This window comes from Python bivittatus, unplaced genomic scaffold (genome assembly GCF_059951505.1).
Source record: "Python bivittatus isolate LINGU-HERP-01145 unplaced genomic scaffold, Pbiv_v1 ctg000020_np1212, whole genome shotgun sequence".
NCBI classification, from domain to species: domain Eukaryota; kingdom Metazoa; phylum Chordata; class Lepidosauria; order Squamata; family Pythonidae; genus Python; species Python bivittatus.
This window is the reverse complement of record NW_028277030.1, coordinates 49,885,198-49,902,868: the sequence shown is the minus strand read 5'-3', so window position 1 is coordinate 49,902,868 and position 17,671 is coordinate 49,885,198. Positions and strand designations below refer to the sequence as shown.

At 39.2% G+C, this 17,671-nt stretch overlaps 1 protein-coding gene across 1 annotated transcript in view; it reads left to right on the top strand.

Annotated features, from left to right (window-relative positions):
* The window catches only part of MDN1 (midasin AAA ATPase 1), a 128,022-nt gene that overhangs the window by 59,250 nt on the left and 51,101 nt on the right, over positions 1-17,671 (top strand). The window contains exons 50-62 of the mRNA XM_007421800.3: positions 2,633-2,746; positions 3,180-3,312; positions 3,804-3,913; positions 4,934-5,067; positions 7,499-7,659; positions 8,138-8,258; positions 10,205-10,415; positions 10,567-10,789; positions 12,478-12,604; positions 14,264-14,431; positions 15,648-15,862; positions 16,126-16,513; positions 17,134-17,243. Coding sequence (XP_007421862.2) covers positions 2,633-2,746; positions 3,180-3,312; positions 3,804-3,913; positions 4,934-5,067; positions 7,499-7,659; positions 8,138-8,258; positions 10,205-10,415; positions 10,567-10,789; positions 12,478-12,604; positions 14,264-14,431; positions 15,648-15,862; positions 16,126-16,513; positions 17,134-17,243 — 2,215 coding nt within the window. The remainder of the gene's footprint in view (positions 1-2,632; positions 2,747-3,179; positions 3,313-3,803; positions 3,914-4,933; positions 5,068-7,498; positions 7,660-8,137; positions 8,259-10,204; positions 10,416-10,566; positions 10,790-12,477; positions 12,605-14,263; positions 14,432-15,647; positions 15,863-16,125; positions 16,514-17,133; positions 17,244-17,671) is intronic.

Sequence of the window (17,671 nt, the reverse complement as noted above, 5' to 3'; positions counted from 1 at the left end):
AGTTTCTTTAGTTTCTGAAAAACCTTATGAGGCCCGTTTTGGGGCCCTTTTAGAAATAAAGGATGGTAGAGACCAGCGTTTAGCTTTGCTCTAAGCCGGCTTCCCATTTTTCTTTAATCAAAATATGCTTTTGTAATATCAAAAGGTCAAGTGGGACAGGGAACCATGAAAACCAAGGAAGTCTCAAAGCACATGGGTGCTCTTGGGCTCTATGGAGAGGACCTGAAGCTCCCCCATGTTATCAACTGAACTCTTGATTGAAGAAAAGGAAAAAAAAAAAGATTTCACAAGCTTCATGGTCTTTTTTTTAACCTTCCATTTCTTCTGCCATTATTGAGATTGTATCACAAAACCTTAGCACTTCTAATGGAGAGTTTTTCCTGTGGGGGTGTGGCTGTATGCCCACTGAAGTTTTGTAGAGAGTCTCTGAGTAGAGTGAGCTGTTAAGGGGAGGGGGTTGCCTGTATATTTTGGGAAGGAGGCTCAGTAGTGGGTGGATTTAGCGGGGTATGTTTTGCCTCTGCCTTTTCAGGTTTTCCGCTCTTTGTCACAGATAGCTTTGGAGGGGGTGGAGAGAATGTGCTTATAGGCTCTTATGGTACATGTCTTTCTGAATTTATTGAAGAATTTATTGCTTATGCCTGTGAAGGTTTAGGGGTCTGTGTGGTAGTTGTGGAATTTATGTATGTTTGTGTTTTGACAGTGTATTTATAAGCATTTCTGCACTCCCTTCTGTGAAATAGATTTATTGGGCTTTGCAGGGGTAAATATGTAGTTTAGAAATCAGATCCTTTTTTCAGCCACATGCTCCAAGAGGAGCTGAGGATTGAAAAACTGTAGCCAAGGAAAATGAGAAGTTTGAGGGACAAAGATGCTTAGCATGAGGAGCGTGAGGTTTTTTACCTGTTCTTATCTTGCAAGGAATGGTAAGAGATTTAAACAGCATAAAACCAAACCAAAAATAAACCAGGGGTTAAGTTAGTGTTTTCAGCACTAATGAGCCAGTGTGGTGTAGTAGTTAAGATGTTGTTTGGACCACTGAGACCCAGATTCAAAGTCGCACTCAAACACTGAGCTCATTGGGTGATTTAGGACCATTTACTTCTTTCAGTCCAACTAAATTATAGGGTGGTTGTTGTAGGACAAAACTAGGAAAGATCCCCATGTAAGTCACCTTGAACTCCCAAAGAAAAGGCAGAATATAAATATAATATATCAAAGGGCAGAAAAGGATACCCAAAGATTCACTACTTATTCTAGCTGCATCCCTGCTAGCATCATGGTCCTCTGTCTTCAAGGAATTTATGATACCTATATCTGGATGCCATTCTAATCTCATATCTCCTTTTGTACTGAGCCCCATGACATCAGCGTACACTCATATAACTAAAAAGTGATGGTCTCCTGGTGAATTAGCTAGGGTCTTCTAAATTTCACTACAGGCACATTACTTACAGATTGCAATACATACCAATTCAGAGGCATAGAATCTAGAAGAGGCTAACCCCCTTCTGTACCATAGCATAGCAGACCTAATTACCCTTGTTCACTTCCTAAATCTTAGAATCTTGCATAGATTTGAATTTAGTTCTACTCTGCAGGGTTTCATTTATAAAACTCATCCTATTCCATCACCTCTTAATGCCACAACTCTCCACCATCACTTCTGTCAGCAAATGCACTAATTGCAGAGATTGGTAGAACCACTCACTGTAACAAAAGTTGGTGATTTATGGCTTCCCAAACATCCTAAGACTGTTAATTTCAACAGCAAAGTGGCTGGCATTTGGTGACCCAGTTTTAGTATCCCCCTTCCCTCTCCCCCCTCTTTAAAGTCAAAATCCATTTTGGCCATGAACTACCCAAGAGCCCCACTCCACCTCGCCTCAGAGTTTCTAGACCCAACCACCTGATGATGTCAGCACATTGGCAGCCACAAATCAACCTAACATTGTTATAATAAAAATGTGTAGTTTAGGCCATAAAAGATTCTCACCCTTACTATATGACCATGACATTGAAGCACCATTACTAAGAGAGGTGTTGCAATTTCTTCCTCCTCCATCGTGCATTCCAAAGAATGGAATGCTTTCCACTGAGATTCCTTCTGGTCTGATTTGTAGAGGTAACCAAGGCAGCATGTTCTTTGGTTGTCCTCAATTTTACAATAAGGCTTACCAGAGATGTTCGTCCAGCATCGCACCACAAAAGGTTTTAGCCAATTCAGTGTCTGAGTCACACCTGTTCTTTTTCATATATTTTGCATTTTAACTGTATTCTTGTTGTCAGTTATGTACAGTATTGGAGCTTTCCAGAAAGGATACAATAGGAAAACGGCTGCATGTTTCTTTCTTTTCTGAGTAAATAGAAGAATTTGGCATAATGGTGGAATAGCACCACGATTCCATCCTGTGCAAGAAGGGTTGGCTCTCTCCTCTTAGCAGGAAAATCTCCTGCAGGTTGGAGTGGCCTTCAGAGCAGCTTCTGATGTTCTGCTGTCAGAAGGAATCCCCACCCCCATCCCCTGCGCATACGCACGTACGTGGACAGAAGCACTTTGTACTCATATCACAGACTGAAGATGATGGGGCTTGATCTCAGCCTATGCTTACAATTCTACTACTTTCTGCAGATTCTGTGTACACTCAACTGGAAGCTGGTGCTGCATCTCTGAATAATTTCTACTTCAGCCCTCTCTCAGGTGGAATTAGTAATGTAATAAAGATGTTGCAGCCAAATATGACAGGTAAGACAATCTTCCTTCCCCCTGGACTCTGTTTTGTATGTATTCTCTGGATATTCTCTTCCTGAAGCTTCAAAATAATAAACATTAAGAAATGGGAATGGGATTTTTAAAGCTTTATAACAGCTTTATGAATACTCTAGTAGCAAGGAAAGTCTCAGTGAAGCATAAATTGAGCTAAACTTTGGTGATACAAGAATATTTTCGGAAACACTTGTTTCTTTTGACACTAAGCATATGAAGTAATTATCTGACTCTATGTCAGGTAAATACTTTTGTTCCCTGTTTTGTTTTCTGGTTTTAAACTTTTTACCTATATTCCCAGTACATAGTTACAGACATATCTCATTCAGTACAGTGTGTCTACCTCACTGTATTTATTAGGGAGATCATAAATAAACAAACAAGTCTTCTCACTGTCCATTTATCTTTTTAGATGAACATGTGATTCCTATGGATCCAAGATGGAACATGCAGTGTTTGGATATGATTAGCAATTCAGTCTATTTTGACACAGAAGTAGAACACTCAGATCAGCTACTTATCCTTCTAAAATCACTTTCAAATCGGTGAGTTTAATTGTTTGAGCACTCTTATTTGGATTAGAAGAGTTAAAGCTTATCATTACCAGGCACATATGTGGGTGCATGCATGTGTTTGTGTGTAAAACATGTCCAATAAAATCTATAATCAGTTTTCTATATTCTCATACTTTTAATAATGCAGGGTTCCATTGCTCTTGTCTGAATCCATCACATCATTTTACAACAGAATGCATATTCCTATTTTTAAATAAATCCTCCAAAATGTATAAATCACTTCTCATTACTGTTGACTGTCATATAAAGAATAACTTCCTCCCATTTCTAATCTCCTGTTTTGCTTACTTGCTAAGAATTAAAGATTGGTTGCAGGGTCCATTTCACTTTAATGTAACTTAGAAGATTTGATGTTGTATTGGTGCAACATGGATGTTATAATGAAATTCATTTTGTGGACTGTGTGTTTCCTACTCCAACAATTTTAATGATATTTGTTGTGTATTTTGTTGTGATTACAGGGCAATTCTGTTTCTGAACCGGGAGACAAAGAGTTATGTTGAAAGAAGTTTGATTAATACCAAAAAAACAAGAACTAGTGCTTTGAGGGTGTCTCTAGAGTTCCATAAAGGTATGTAGCATGTTTCTACTTTTCATAAATGAAAATTCAGCAACTTCCCATTTCTTTTAATTATGATGGATAATATGAATGAAGAAGCTACAGTTGCAAGTAGATTTAACTTTATAAAATTCCATATTGAAGTTTTTAATGGAGCCAGCTTTAGAATAACCTCTTTATTTATTTACATTTATTTATTTATATTTCAAATTTGTCACTGCCCATCTCACTGCAGAGCGACTCTGGGCGGTTTGCAGTAAAAAGAATAAATATTAATTAAAATAGAATAAATATTAATTAAAATACATTACAACAAGACTTCCTATACAAAGAATAAATATCTTCCAAGAAACTTTAATACAATATGGCATAGTTCTTGGATCTTTCAGGGAAAAGATAGGCAAGTGGCTGCTTTTCAGATATTTGAAGCATAATTTTCATAATTCCTGATCTTGGTAGAGGCTTGTATGAGTTGAAGTCCACAATTCACAGAGAGTGCCAAGTTGCATACTCCCATTTTAGTCCACTGGGAATTACTATTATTCAGGAGTGCATGTGGACTTTTTCAGGCTGAGGACTGCACTTGTTTGTGAGTAATATACTGGATGGGCCCAGAAAAAAATGCAGTTGGCTTAATTTTAACTAAATTAATTAAATGCAATTAATAGGATTTCTTTTTGTGTATCTAATAATTTTTCCCCTTTGTCAGATTCAAAATTACAGTTTGGTGGCAACTTTTGAAGAACTCTAGGAAATGCACCCAAGGCATGGTGGGGAGGAGTGGTGGTTGCATACCTTGCATTTGATTGTACAGCTCAAGTTGTGTGCGCCCTACATTTAGTAATCTGAGAAAAAGAATAGCACATTTATAAACTTTTCTAATTTTCTACAGAAAATTCAGAAGAACAGGTTGCAGACATCTTGGGTGTTTGTTAACTGCTCCTCATGAATTGAATAATGTACTGTTAATGCAACCTGTACTAGATGTTGGTACATATTTTCTTTTGGTTTAATTTTATCTTGAACTTAAAGATCCTGGGAACCACAGCTCACTTCCACATGCTATTGTGGCCAGTCTTGCTGCCTTTTTTGAACTTTGGGATGCTTTCGTACTGCATTGGGTGAAATCTACGCAAGTTGCTGTGTCTGATGAGAAATTGTATGAAGTAAGTAGATATTTTCTGATCCTTGACCTTTAAGAACTATCTTGCTTCTTCATCAGGTCCCCATATTATCTTTTTTTTTCTTTCAGCTGATTTCCCCATATTATCTTTTTTAGATACTTTCTTGTTTGAATGGACTTCTGCTACAAAGGATCAATGTTACGATTGTTGTAGAAGAAACCTTTGAGAAAGGTGGTCTGTGGAGAGGAGCTAATCAGGCTAGCATAAAAATGTTTAGCAGTGTGAAAGAGTATTGGGGAAAGAGCATAGTATTGTGGCTTTTTGAATGGTTAATCCCATAAACATATGCATGTTGGAATGAAACAAAATACTGGTAATTAATTGCTAAACCGAAGAAATAATCATGTTCATGCTAAGGAGGACCTAAACAAAAAGAAATGCAATTGCTTCAACACTCCAACTTCTGATTCTCTTACATCTAATTAGGATTGTACTTCCAATAAGTCCATTATCAAAAGTGTCTGAGGAAGAACCACAGAGTGTGTCATATGGCAGGTTTGTGCTTTGCTAGGCCCAATCCAAGCAAGTTGTGAAGTTGTTTGAAGATACTATGGATAGGAAGATAATTCCCTTATCCTTTTGGATCCATGCACTGGATCTGGCTTCAGAAAGGGAGCCATCGTGGGCTTGCAACATTTTGAATGTACACGTTTTTCATCTCAAACACTAAAGAGCAGAATCAAAATTAGTTCAACTGAGAACAAAGTGTGCTTCTGGCCTGGATTATAGAGGAAAGAAATATAGTATACTTACTTGAGTGTTTCTTTAAGTAGACATATAGGATTAAATATTTTAAATAAATATATAAAATAAAAAGTCCTAAAGGCTGCCATAACAGCCTAGCTTCTAAAGTCTATCATTTTGTATATAAGCAAAGCATCAATTGTCTTGTCAGATTGTGTACTGAGGACTAAATGTTTCTGGGGCAAGGGCTGCATTTTTTAAAAAATTATAAATTTGATGTCTCAGAATCCAAGGACTCGTTGTGGTGACGATGTGATGATGGCGTTAGGTGCAGAAACAGATTTTTTTCCAGTGTATTTTTGCTTTCATGGTATGGTTATTTTTAAGATGAATACGTGTGTTAAGCATGTTGGAAGCATAATATACCTCTTGCTGAGCTTTGGGATTGTCCACCCTGATAAAGAATATATGACTTCTAATAACATCAAGACATTTTTCTTTCTCTTTGGTGTAACAATATTCTCCAGTGATACTTTTCTCACTCTTCAAAAGTTCAGTTACACTGGAATTGGAATTAATTTCATTAATATAGCTTAGATAGATTTGCTACCTAGTAAATGAATTATTAGTTTCAGACCCTTTCATTTAAAATTGTGCATAGGTTTGGTACTTTGGTATCGTATTTTGGTACTGTATTTTGGTAATACAGATAGTCCTCAACCTACAACCATTCGGTCAGCGACTGTTCCAAATTCCGATGGTGCTGAATGAATGGTTACGATCGATCCTTGGAGTTCTGGCCTTCCCAGCAACCCCGCAGTCATATGATCACAACCTGGGTGCTTGGCAACCCATTTGCACTTACAACCAGTTGCGAAGTGCCCCGCAATTACATGATCGCCATTTGCAACTTTCCCTGACAGCTTCCCCAGAAAACCATTGGAAGCCGGCAGGGAAGGTTGCAAGTCGCTGGGGTAAGTCTCCCCCAACTGCGCACTCTTCACCAGCCCTTTGTGCTTGCACCACACCAGCCACTTTTACAGACCCACACACCCTCCCCGACCTGCGCAGTGCCCCTCATGCACCCAACCCATGCCATGCCTCTTGCACACCCCCTCATGCACCCTCCCTGACCCTCACACACCCTCACACACCCATACTGCGCCTCTCGTGCACCCTCCCCGCCCCGCCCCTTCACCCCATTGTCCTTCACCCGGCAGCAGCCACCTACGTGCTTGCAGGCCTGGGATTTGCAACTTCCTGCCTGCTTCCCCACTGACTTTGGTTGTGGGAAGCTGGCAGGAAGTTGCTTCGCCTAACAACCATGGAATTCAGTTAACAATGGCAACTAGGACTGCAGGGATTGCCATTGCTAAGCAGTGCAGTTGCACTTTACAATTGCATCACTTAGCGATGGAAATTCTGGTCCCAATTGCTGTCCTAAGTTGACTACTTGTTAGTGGATTGTTGTCATGAGAAGCTTGGAACCTAAGAATTTCATACAGGGTCCCATTAGGACAACAAAGATTTCCTGCCTCTCTCCTTCATTACAGGAAATGCTGTTCCTGAGAGTGGCATATAATGTGAGGGAAGTGAGCATGGAAGACTGCTTTCTGCTCTTGTCATCCTAGAAACAAGAAATTGTCATTTTCTGATACAAAAATACTAGTTCTTCATCTGAGCCATACTGCTGTGTTTGAAAAACTTATTCTTCCTGGCTTGCTTCTAGATATTACATAGCTTATTGTGGCGTGACAGGTTTTGGACAACATCTGACATGGTGGCTGTGGATTCTCCTGGCTTAATGCTCTTGTCTCTCCACTGGCACTGGGTTGTGAAACATTTAATCAGCAGAATTCCTCAGCTTCTGAGTGGATATGAACAGCAAAAGTATGTCTGTTTTCTAATCTTCTACAGTACTGTTATCCTGTCCAAGAATTTTCCTTTCAGATAGGCTGTGTTCAGATGAAGCCCTATGCCCCTGGTTAACTGAACGTGGGTTTATATAGTAAACCCATTTTATGGATTCGTATAGCAAATTAAAACATAATTTTAATATCTAGATTATCTGGATTTGCACAGCATGCTAGGCAAAAGTGTGGTTGGCTCATGTATGGTTCAAGTGCTTTCAAATGCAAAGGTTCGGTTAACAAATCTGCCTCTCCATGTGTTTTCTGCCAGTGTCCTATACATAAACTTATTATAGGCCACTGCATAAACATATTAGTCTTTCCCAACTTTTTAGACTTTAATTCTCAGAATTCTCAACCAAGTTGGGGAAGGTTGATACAGAACATCCATGGGTGATTTACTGATCAACCTTCCCCTCTGAAATGTTTGTATTAATATTTGTTTGTTCCATTTTAAGGTTGTCCAAGGATATTCAGTCTGTGTCACAGCAAATTCAGTCTTCTCTTGCTAATCCAGATGGTATTTCCACCAGCATTAAGAAACTGCAGAAGGCTTTGGGAAAACCTCTTCCCTTCAAGGTATGATGCATTTGTATGTACTTTTAACTAACCATAGATATTTTTAAAACAATCCTTAAAAATTATGTTCTCTTGTTCTAGAATACCTTAATAAAGTTTCACAACCCATATTGGGGCAACATCTATACCAGGAGAGCTAGAGGTCACAAGATAATGTACAGGTTTTGAATTCTCAAGAGCTCTTCAGTTCAAATTGCTCCACACAAGCAGTTTCTAGTGTAATCCAACACTCACACTGTATCACTATATCTCCACAGCAATGGCTGAGTAATTGCTGCTGTATAAATCTTTATCAGATAAGGTGGTAAGGAGAGTAGAAAGAAAAAAAATAGCTGATGTTGAAACCATCAGGCCTACATTTACTTACCTTCAGGTTAGACTGTCAGGTGCCTGACTGCAGACAGAACTTGTCCAAAAGCTCTTGAAATGAAACAATACTCAATGATTCCCATTTTTGAAAATATATTACTCATCTTTAAACTCCCCTTTTTCTTTTACATGAAATTTACAGGTTTATTGATAAGTAGGAAGTGGAATTAGAGAGAAACTATTAATAATGTTGCAAATAATTTCCAGTAGTTAGTTCAGTAGAAGCCAGGTGGGTGGTATTATTTAGGAGCTGAAGGGACTGTAGCATCAAGAGGGATGATGGAGCAATTCAGCCTCATGATATGTTCAAGGGCCACAGGAGGGCCCTGATGATGGGATGGTGTGATTGAGACAGAAAAAGTTTATTTTTTTCAGCTGTATTTATTTATTCAGAGTTATATGTGTGGAGGACAAGAATGGGAAGCCTTTGGGAAGTAAACCCCTTTTGTTTCTACCCTTGAACATTGTCAAGCCGCATAAACAGCCTGTGATTGCCATGTTTGAAACCATTTGGGGGATGGGGATGTAGAATTTAAGGATGGATATAGAGTGGTGCACTTCCCAAAGACTGCCTCTTTCCATTCTTACCTTTAATATTGAATTAAAAACAAAGCAAAACAAATTTCAGGATCATATTCTTGGGAGTTCCTGGATGGTTGCAAATGGAATCCTGGGGTCTTGTATGCCTCAGGTTGCCCACTTCTGATCAAAGTAATACCAGTCACAGATTCAGTTGCTTGATTATATTTTTTTCTAAAAAGTCCCTTGTTCAGATAAATTTCAATATACAACTCACCTGCTGCCTCTCTGGAAAGGTAGACCTGGTTCCACATAGGGTGGGTTGTGTCTCTATGACTGTATTCATACAATATCCTTAACTTGGTTGTTGTATTCTACCTTATAACAATTGGTGGAAGCATAAACTGATCAAAGGGTTTAATTTGTATAATACGCTAAACTACAAAAAAACTAATATTTTAAAGTTTATCATATTGTTTACATGCATTTACTAGATCTTTACCTGACTTAGTTAAATGTGTTGAATGAATGCAGCCAGTGGCAGAGCACCTGATTGCATGCAGAACTGGTTTGGCCCAGTAGTTCCCTCCTAGCTGAGCTCTCTATTAACCTCTAAGTGGTTACAAGGAGTGAATAATTTATCAATTAAAAATAGTACAGTTAGACTAGAAATGGGGAACTATTGCTCCTATCAAGGGCCTGCTGCTAGAGGTTGGTGGGAGTTCGGTACCTTCTGGAAGGTCATGGATTCCCCATCCCCAATGAGAACCCAATTTTCCTCTTCAGTTGCAGTGACACAAGCAGAATGTTCCTTCCACAGGTTGGTGAAATACAAATAAATATGGCAGTTCCTTAGTTTTTGGAGTTGACTTGTGGGAACTTCTGGCATTAATAGTCAATGTGTGTGTACACCATCCCTCTCCTCTTTCTTCAGTCTTAATGCAAAAATTTAGCCTAAATTACACTGGATGTTTTTTTTAATTGAAAAAAAACATTCGAATTGCTGGGCTATGGTTGCCATTCTTTTACATTTTTTAACTAACACTCAACTTTTACAGGATAAAGGAATCTTGGAAACTGCTGTCCAGCTCAGGAGACTCTCCAAAGCTCTTCATATCCCAGAGCTGAAGCCGGCCTTTGGAGATGATCAGTGGCAGAAAGAGATCTGCATTTTGAAAACAGTCACTACAGAGTGGAAGATAAAAGCAGTGATGCTTCAAGCTCAAGGCCTAGTTTTCCGAGCCAGTTGTTTGAAAGAGTTTTGTTCAGGTAAATTACTCCTGGAGTCTGAATCGTTTGTAAGAAAGGCATCATAACAATGTGTTAACTTTTGCACAAGAATTTCTTTTCTGTTTAGATTCTTTTTAAATAAGGTCTTGGTTGCACCATTTTTAATTATTCTTTTCTTCTTTCCTTACAGATGAATTTCAGACATTGGTGAATCTCCAGCAGTCAAAACTAAAAGGAGGAGGAGCTTTAATTAGCCTTCATGAAGAAAAGCCTACTGAAATCCAGCAACTGGATCCTGCTTTGTTAACTCAGCTGTGTAACAGGGTACAATTGTGGCCTGCAATGGAGTATCTAGCTGTGTTGTGGCAGTACAAGCTGACCTGTGATTGTATTGCTGAGGTTTATTTGGAAAGGTGAGGGTCAGGTTTCTGTCTGGAATCTAAATGTTGCCTTTACTGCTGCTCTGATGTTGTAAGAGTAATTAGGAACCAGTTCTTGCTTTTTTAAAAACTCATCATGCAAAACTTTATTATACAATGAAAGGAAAGCTCTTTTATCTGGTCTCAGCATTCTTATTTCATGTGTTTACAGTTTAGTCTCTACCCAAAGCACATAGCTGTCATAGAAAGCTGTGACAAGTATACAACAGAAAATCCCACAAGCATTCTGTTCTTTCTCTGGTTGAGAGAGCAGCTAGCTGTGATCCAGTTGAAGTTTGGCCTTCAGGTGATAGCACAGGCCCACTCAATTACATTGAGTAAAAATAGTTGCTTACAGGTAGTCCTTGCTTAACAATGGTAATTGGGACTGGAATTTCCATTGCTAAGTGATGTAGTTGTAAAGCATGATGTCATGTAACAGCATTGCTTAGCAACAGCAATCCCAGCAGTCCCCATTGCTCTTGTTAAGGGAGGATCACAGGTTGTTAAGCAAGGACCTCACTTGACCGCAGCTTGCAACTTCCTGCTGGCTTTGAACAAGCAAAGTCAATGGGGAAGCCAGCAGGAAGTTGCAAATCCTGGTCACAAGCCTTTCCTTAGGTGGCTCGCAAGTAGGCTGGTGGGTGGGTGAGCACCATGGAGTGCAGGTGGGCGGGGGGTGTGCTACAGCTGGGTGTGAGTGCAGCTGGGCAGGCAGGTGGATGCTGCGGCAAGCAAGTGCAGCCAGTGTATGGGTGGGTGCTATGGGGCGGCACAAGTGCAGGTGGGATGGGTGGGTGCTGCAGTGCAAGTGCAGGAGGGTGCAGAGGTGGGTGCTGCAATGTCGGTGGGTGCTGCAGCACGGAGCAAATACAGGCACGTGGGTGCTATGGTGTGAGGGTGGGTGCTGCTGTGCGGCGGGCAGGGAGGTGGGTGCTATGGCCTGGTGCGAGAGTGAGCAGGCAGGCAGTCCCCTGCCCGCCCAGGGCCTGCACTCACCCTGCCACCTGAGGGCTCCTTGAGAGAAAAAGCGGCAGGAGCAGGGTGACATACCAAAGCAGCTTGCGATCTCCTGCCAGCTTCCCATTGACTTTGCTTGTGGGAAGCCAGCAGGGAAGGTTGTAAATGGCAATCACGTGACCGCAAGATGCTGCAATTATCATAAGTGCTAGCTGGATGCTAAGTGCCCAGTCACATGACCGGGGGATCATATGCCCGATCACATGACCACGGGGATACTGCGACGGCCGCAACTTTGAAGACAGGTTGTAAGTCCCCCTCATTCAGCACCATCGTAACTTTGAATGGTCACTGAACAAGTGGTCCTAACCTGAGAAGTACCTGTACTAGAATAATATGACCATGAATTTATAGAGGTCCATAGTTACAAGCTTTGATAGGTCACTGTTGCTACGAAAAGGCTTAGGTTATAAATAGGTAGAGGTTTTTAAGCTTAAACTCTGTTTCACATAAATGTAAGCAACTGCATGGTATAAAATTGATTTCATGGCCAAATTTCCTGAAGTTTGCTTTAGCTTGTACTATTTTGAGCATAACAATTGTCTTGAATACACGCAGATGCATTTTGGTAATTTTACCTATTTCATTATTGCTGTACCTTAGTATAAGCGTGTTTGGGCAATCAACCAAGATTCAGTAGCTGCTCTTTTCATTTTTTTCAGGAAGAGCAACAGTGATCCGTTAAGCACCTTTTTAGAAATAAGGCCCTTTATTGCTTTTTGCCTTAAGTTGACGCCAGCTACCTCTCAACAACTTCAAGGACTTTATTATCTACTGGACTGTTGTAAGGTAATAATCACTTTAAAGTTGAGTAAACTCTTTCCTCCCTTTTCTTTAGAAAGTGATATGATTGACTGCATGATATTCAAACACAAAACTAATGATTTCATCTTATTTAACTAAATTGACAAATCACTTTTCTTTTGTAAGAGCTAAAGGGAAAATTGAAATGTGTTAATCAGACTCATTTAGAGTAAAGAACAAACTGAACATTCAACTTTGTTATGTGTGTTTCCTCTCACAACAATATGCCATAGCATCCAGCATATTTTGATCACTGAAGAATGTTTCCAATGCTGTTCACCTGGTCTTTAGGAAGGCATTTATAAGAATAAGTTGATATCCTGAAATTGCTTGCAGAATTACAAAGATAGAGACAAAATGTTCTTTTCCATCTCACCCTTTATAGTCTTTGTGCTCCTATATTTCTTTAATACCCTTTTTTTTCCTCTCCTGTCTTCCTGATTTCAAGGTAGAAACACATTAAATATGTATTACTTCCAGCATATCTGATTTGGGATTCCCCTTTTGTTTCCTCCACATTACTTGTTCATTGAACTATACAATAGGTCATCTATATAACTGCTTACATAAAGAGCACCATCTAATTCTTTTTTCCTGCCCGGATTTGTCCTTCAAGTAAGAGAGATTTATTTTCCTATTCATAAAGGACCATAGTTGCAAACTTTGTTTGATTGAGCTTGAATCATTTTGGGCATAACTGTCAGGCCTAGCCCAAAAAACTCCTGTAGACCATGCAGGTTCAATCAGCAAGGTTTATTTGCCAGCACCTGTTTACAGAAATCTTCTCAGACTGACCAGCAGTTCCCATGCACAAGTCTCTACTATCTTCTGGAATGTTTAGGGATGCGCCAGCTTTCTCCGCTTATCTCCAGAGCATTGCTCTGGAGACGAGAGCACCGTTTACACCCCCCTTCCTCCATTCCATTCCAGTCCATCACAATAACAATTGCCTTAAATATCACTACCACCATACCAGTCTAAAGAAGATGGAGGCCTGTCTAGGCCTGAGATGGAGGCAACAAGTGGCTTTCTGGATGCTTGTGATATTCCAGGTTGTTAGCCCTGCCTAATACAGCCAGTGGTGAAGGATGATGTAATACAGGAGCATATGGTGGGCCACATGTACCCACTCTTGCTCTGAAAAGTAAAATGTTCATGTACTTTCCACAATTGATTGGAGTATTAATTTTTAAAAGTCCAGTACAGGTAGTCCTCAACTTACAACCACTATTGGGACCAGAATTTTGGTTGCTAAGCAATGTGGCCATTAAGTGAGGCATCATGTGACCACACCCAATTGTACAACCTTGATTAAACGAATCGATTTAATTGTCATTAAGCAAATCCGGCTTCTCCCATTGATTTTGCTTGCCGGAAGCCAGCTGGGAAGGTTGCAAATGGGGATCATGTGACCCCGGGACACTGCAACTGTCGTAAATACGTGCCAGTTGCCAAGCACCCAAATTTTGATCACATGACTGCAGGGATGCTGTGACAGTTGTAAGTGCAAGGACTGGACGTAAGTAACTTTTTTCAGTGCTGTTATAACTTTGAATGGTCGCTAAACAAACAGTCATAAGTCAAGGACTACCTGTATGATTTTAGAAGTCTTTAACTCTTTTGCCTTTGTCTCTTTCATTTTAGGTCTCTGCTGAAGAAATTTCACTCCTGTGGTCAGAACTTGTCGTTGCTGCTTTTCAGGCTTTCTGGAGCAGCACAGTAACTACAAGCCCTGAGCGTTGGCTGTCCTGGCAGCCATTTTCTGTGGAAGAGAAGATGATGTCCAGTTCATTCATGGATTCTTCTGCTCAGGTTTGTGTGGGAAAGTGTAACGCTTTCAAAAGGGTGGCTAAATTGTAACAGTTTATTCTTCCAACAGGATGTGTGCAATATTTTTCAAATGTTAATAATAGTTTAGACAAACTTTGTTATCATAACAAGAGTTTAGATAAACAAGAGTTTAGAATGTTTAAACTATTATTAATATTTGCAAAATATTGCACATATTTTTACATTTGGCTGTCCATGCCTTTTTTTTTTTTTTTTTGCAGGTGACTCCATTTCATCTTCCCTGCTTGGCATTCTGTGCCTATTAAGCATGCTCCCTGGACTGATTTTGTGGTTCCTTTTCTTTAAATAGTTTTCAACAGATAGATACTTTTACTAAAGTTTTATTGTGTATAGATGGTGCTGCTTTGGTGCTGGAAGATTCAAATCAGAAATGAGTTTGCTATTAGTTTACAAGATTTAAGAGTTATCATTTTCTTGCATGGGATGCTGTAGTACTTGTTAGACTTGAATCCACTTGATGCTCTGCTGTTTTTTATTTTTTACAGCTGGTACATTTTTAAAATCTGTATTTTGTCCAGTGCTCTTACCTGTCTTATTTGTGCTCCTATGGTAATTTCAGTTAATGTGCAATTGATCTACTGATAATCGGGTGTAAAATTTCATTTCTAACAATAATCATTGCCACAACTTGCTGTTCCTTTTTCTTATACTGCAATGATTTTTCAGTGTAGTTGGCCAGTAGAAACCACTGACTGGAGAAGGTTCAGGAAATCAGGAATGCAATGGAGTGATGCTCTTTCCTCTTTCCAATTTATGTATTAATGATCAGGCCATCAGGGAGAGTCCCCCCACCCCCCACCCCCCACCCCCCCATTCCAACTTGTCCATGACAAATATAAAAAATAGCAGCTTTTTTTTAATATTTTAAATATTTTTAAATATTTTGATTTTTTTTTTAAAAAAATATTAGCTTTTTTACTCTCTTCCAATAAGAAATAGTTACCATATAAGGCAAAGTGGATTTGATACATTTGGGGTGTCAGGACAGAAGAATACCATGCATGTTAGCTCTCCTTGATCACTGGTGAGATAGCCTTGGGTGATTCTAAGACCTTTTACTATTAGTCTTTTAAATATCTTAACTTCTTAAGGTTAGTGGACTTAACCTTCTTTTAATTTTATATGTGGAAATGCTTATCTGTGCTTTAAATGTACATTTTGATTTTTATTAATTTAGGGTGTGGGTATTTTGAATCGAGCAGTTTTCTCCAAGTGCCTCTCTGAAATTCTAACTAGCAGCAACAAGTGGAGCCAATGGGATGCAACAGGTCTTCCTATTCTGTCGGCCTCCAGGGTGACCTTAGGAGAGTGTCTGGAAAAAGCAGAGCAGCTTCGGGAGATCAGTAATGTTTTGTGGACCAATGCAGCTTTTTCTTCAGTGGCTGAATTTAGGTATTAAAAAAGACTGTTCCTACACTTTTGTTCCCTTAAATCCTTAATCCCTTAGATTAATCATTAATCTTAAAAAAGAAGCATCTCTGAATATATCTTAGGGGTTAACCTGTTGATGGAGCCACACAGCTATCTTCATACATATCCCCTCTTGCTTTGTTGTTAGCAGGAGATCAGTTGGTTCTCCTCCAGTAGCCAGATTTGTCTCTTGGATCTCTCCTGTTGTTGCTTACTATTTCATACCCCTGTTTTCCTTCTTTCAGGCTTACAGATTCAAGGTTCCAGTGTGTAATGTTACACAGGCAACTTGTAGCCCTTAAAGATTTGATTCCAGTAGTACTGCAAGAAGAATATCTCCAAAACTGTGACAAGGTTTTTTCAAAGGACCTGATGGCCTTTCAGTATATTTGCAAAGTACTCAGAGATGTTGGTGCTCAGGAGATAGTACCTGAACAGATCCTTTGTCTCTGGTTGACTTGTCTTCAGCAATTCTGTGGACAGGAAGGAGGGCTCCATAACTTGCCTGAAGCAGCTCAGCGAGGCAGCCTCTGGGTAAATCTAGGTCTTCTGCAGATCAACCTTTGGCTTCCTCAGACCATGTTTGATCCTGCAGTGAAAAGAAAATATAAGCTCAAGTATGCAGTAGAAGAGGTGAGTGCTTGGACCTAATGCATGTTTCCTTGCCTTTCAGTTATTTGGATTTATTAAATGGCAGCAATGTTTCAAAAGTTCAAGAGGCTAATCTGTAGCAATAGATAACTTAAATAAATGGGTGATAAGGCAACAGGAGGAATTTGCCATCATATGAAGAAAAAGTAGCACAGCATTTAATATGCAAATACATTCGTCTTATCAGAAATAAGGATAAAGACCTTACTGATTTTCCAAAACAGATGAAAAATACATGAGTAATTAAAAGGGTAGAAAAATCCATATAGGACGAATAAAGCTATGCTTAAAGATGCAAAGTTGAAATACTGCCCTTACTCATAAAATATGGGGGCAAACCAGGTTCTTTACAATTTGATGCCAATGAGCAGAGTTTGAAAGCAATAGCTCTCCTTTTTCTTCATCATCAGATATTTAGAAGTGTAATGTTTTTAGCTACAGTTTCAATTATCTGATGGGCCTAATTGTCTTGTTAGACTTGTAGACTTGCAAATGACAGTATCATCTGTAAGTTCTTGGTACATCATCATAGTTTTTGTTTTAATTGAAGCAATGGCAAAGTATTTTGAATCAAGTCTGCCTATTTTCTCTAATGTTTTCAGTTGCATTATCTGGAATGTGAATGGAAGACACACAAACTGTCCACTCAGTTACGTACAGGGAAAGATCTTGAAGATGAGCCCATCAACAGTCATGATCACCCTCATATTAGGTACAGTTGAGATTCAGTACAACTGATATATCTTTGGAACTTTGTGTGTTCACCTTATTTCCGTCTTGAAAAGAATGGTTGTAAATGGCTAAAGTAGTCTATTTGGCCTTCAGTTTGAGTCAGGATTCTTTTTGTATTGCTGAGGTCTTTAAGTTTTCATTTGGTTGGTGAATGAAAGGGGAAAATGTTTTGTGAGAAGAGGCTATTTAATATGACTAGTTTGATTCTCCTCTATCTGGTGTATTGGATTTAAAAAAGCATTAATTTTTTTCATAGAAAACTGTAGGGGTCACCTGAGTTCTTCATGTTAAAAAAAAGTCAATCATAGAAATCAGAGATTTGGCACTTGGCAGAAATACTTTATTTTATCAGAATGGCATTAATGGTATTATTGGTAACAGGGTTTAAATTATAATGGATTACAAGTC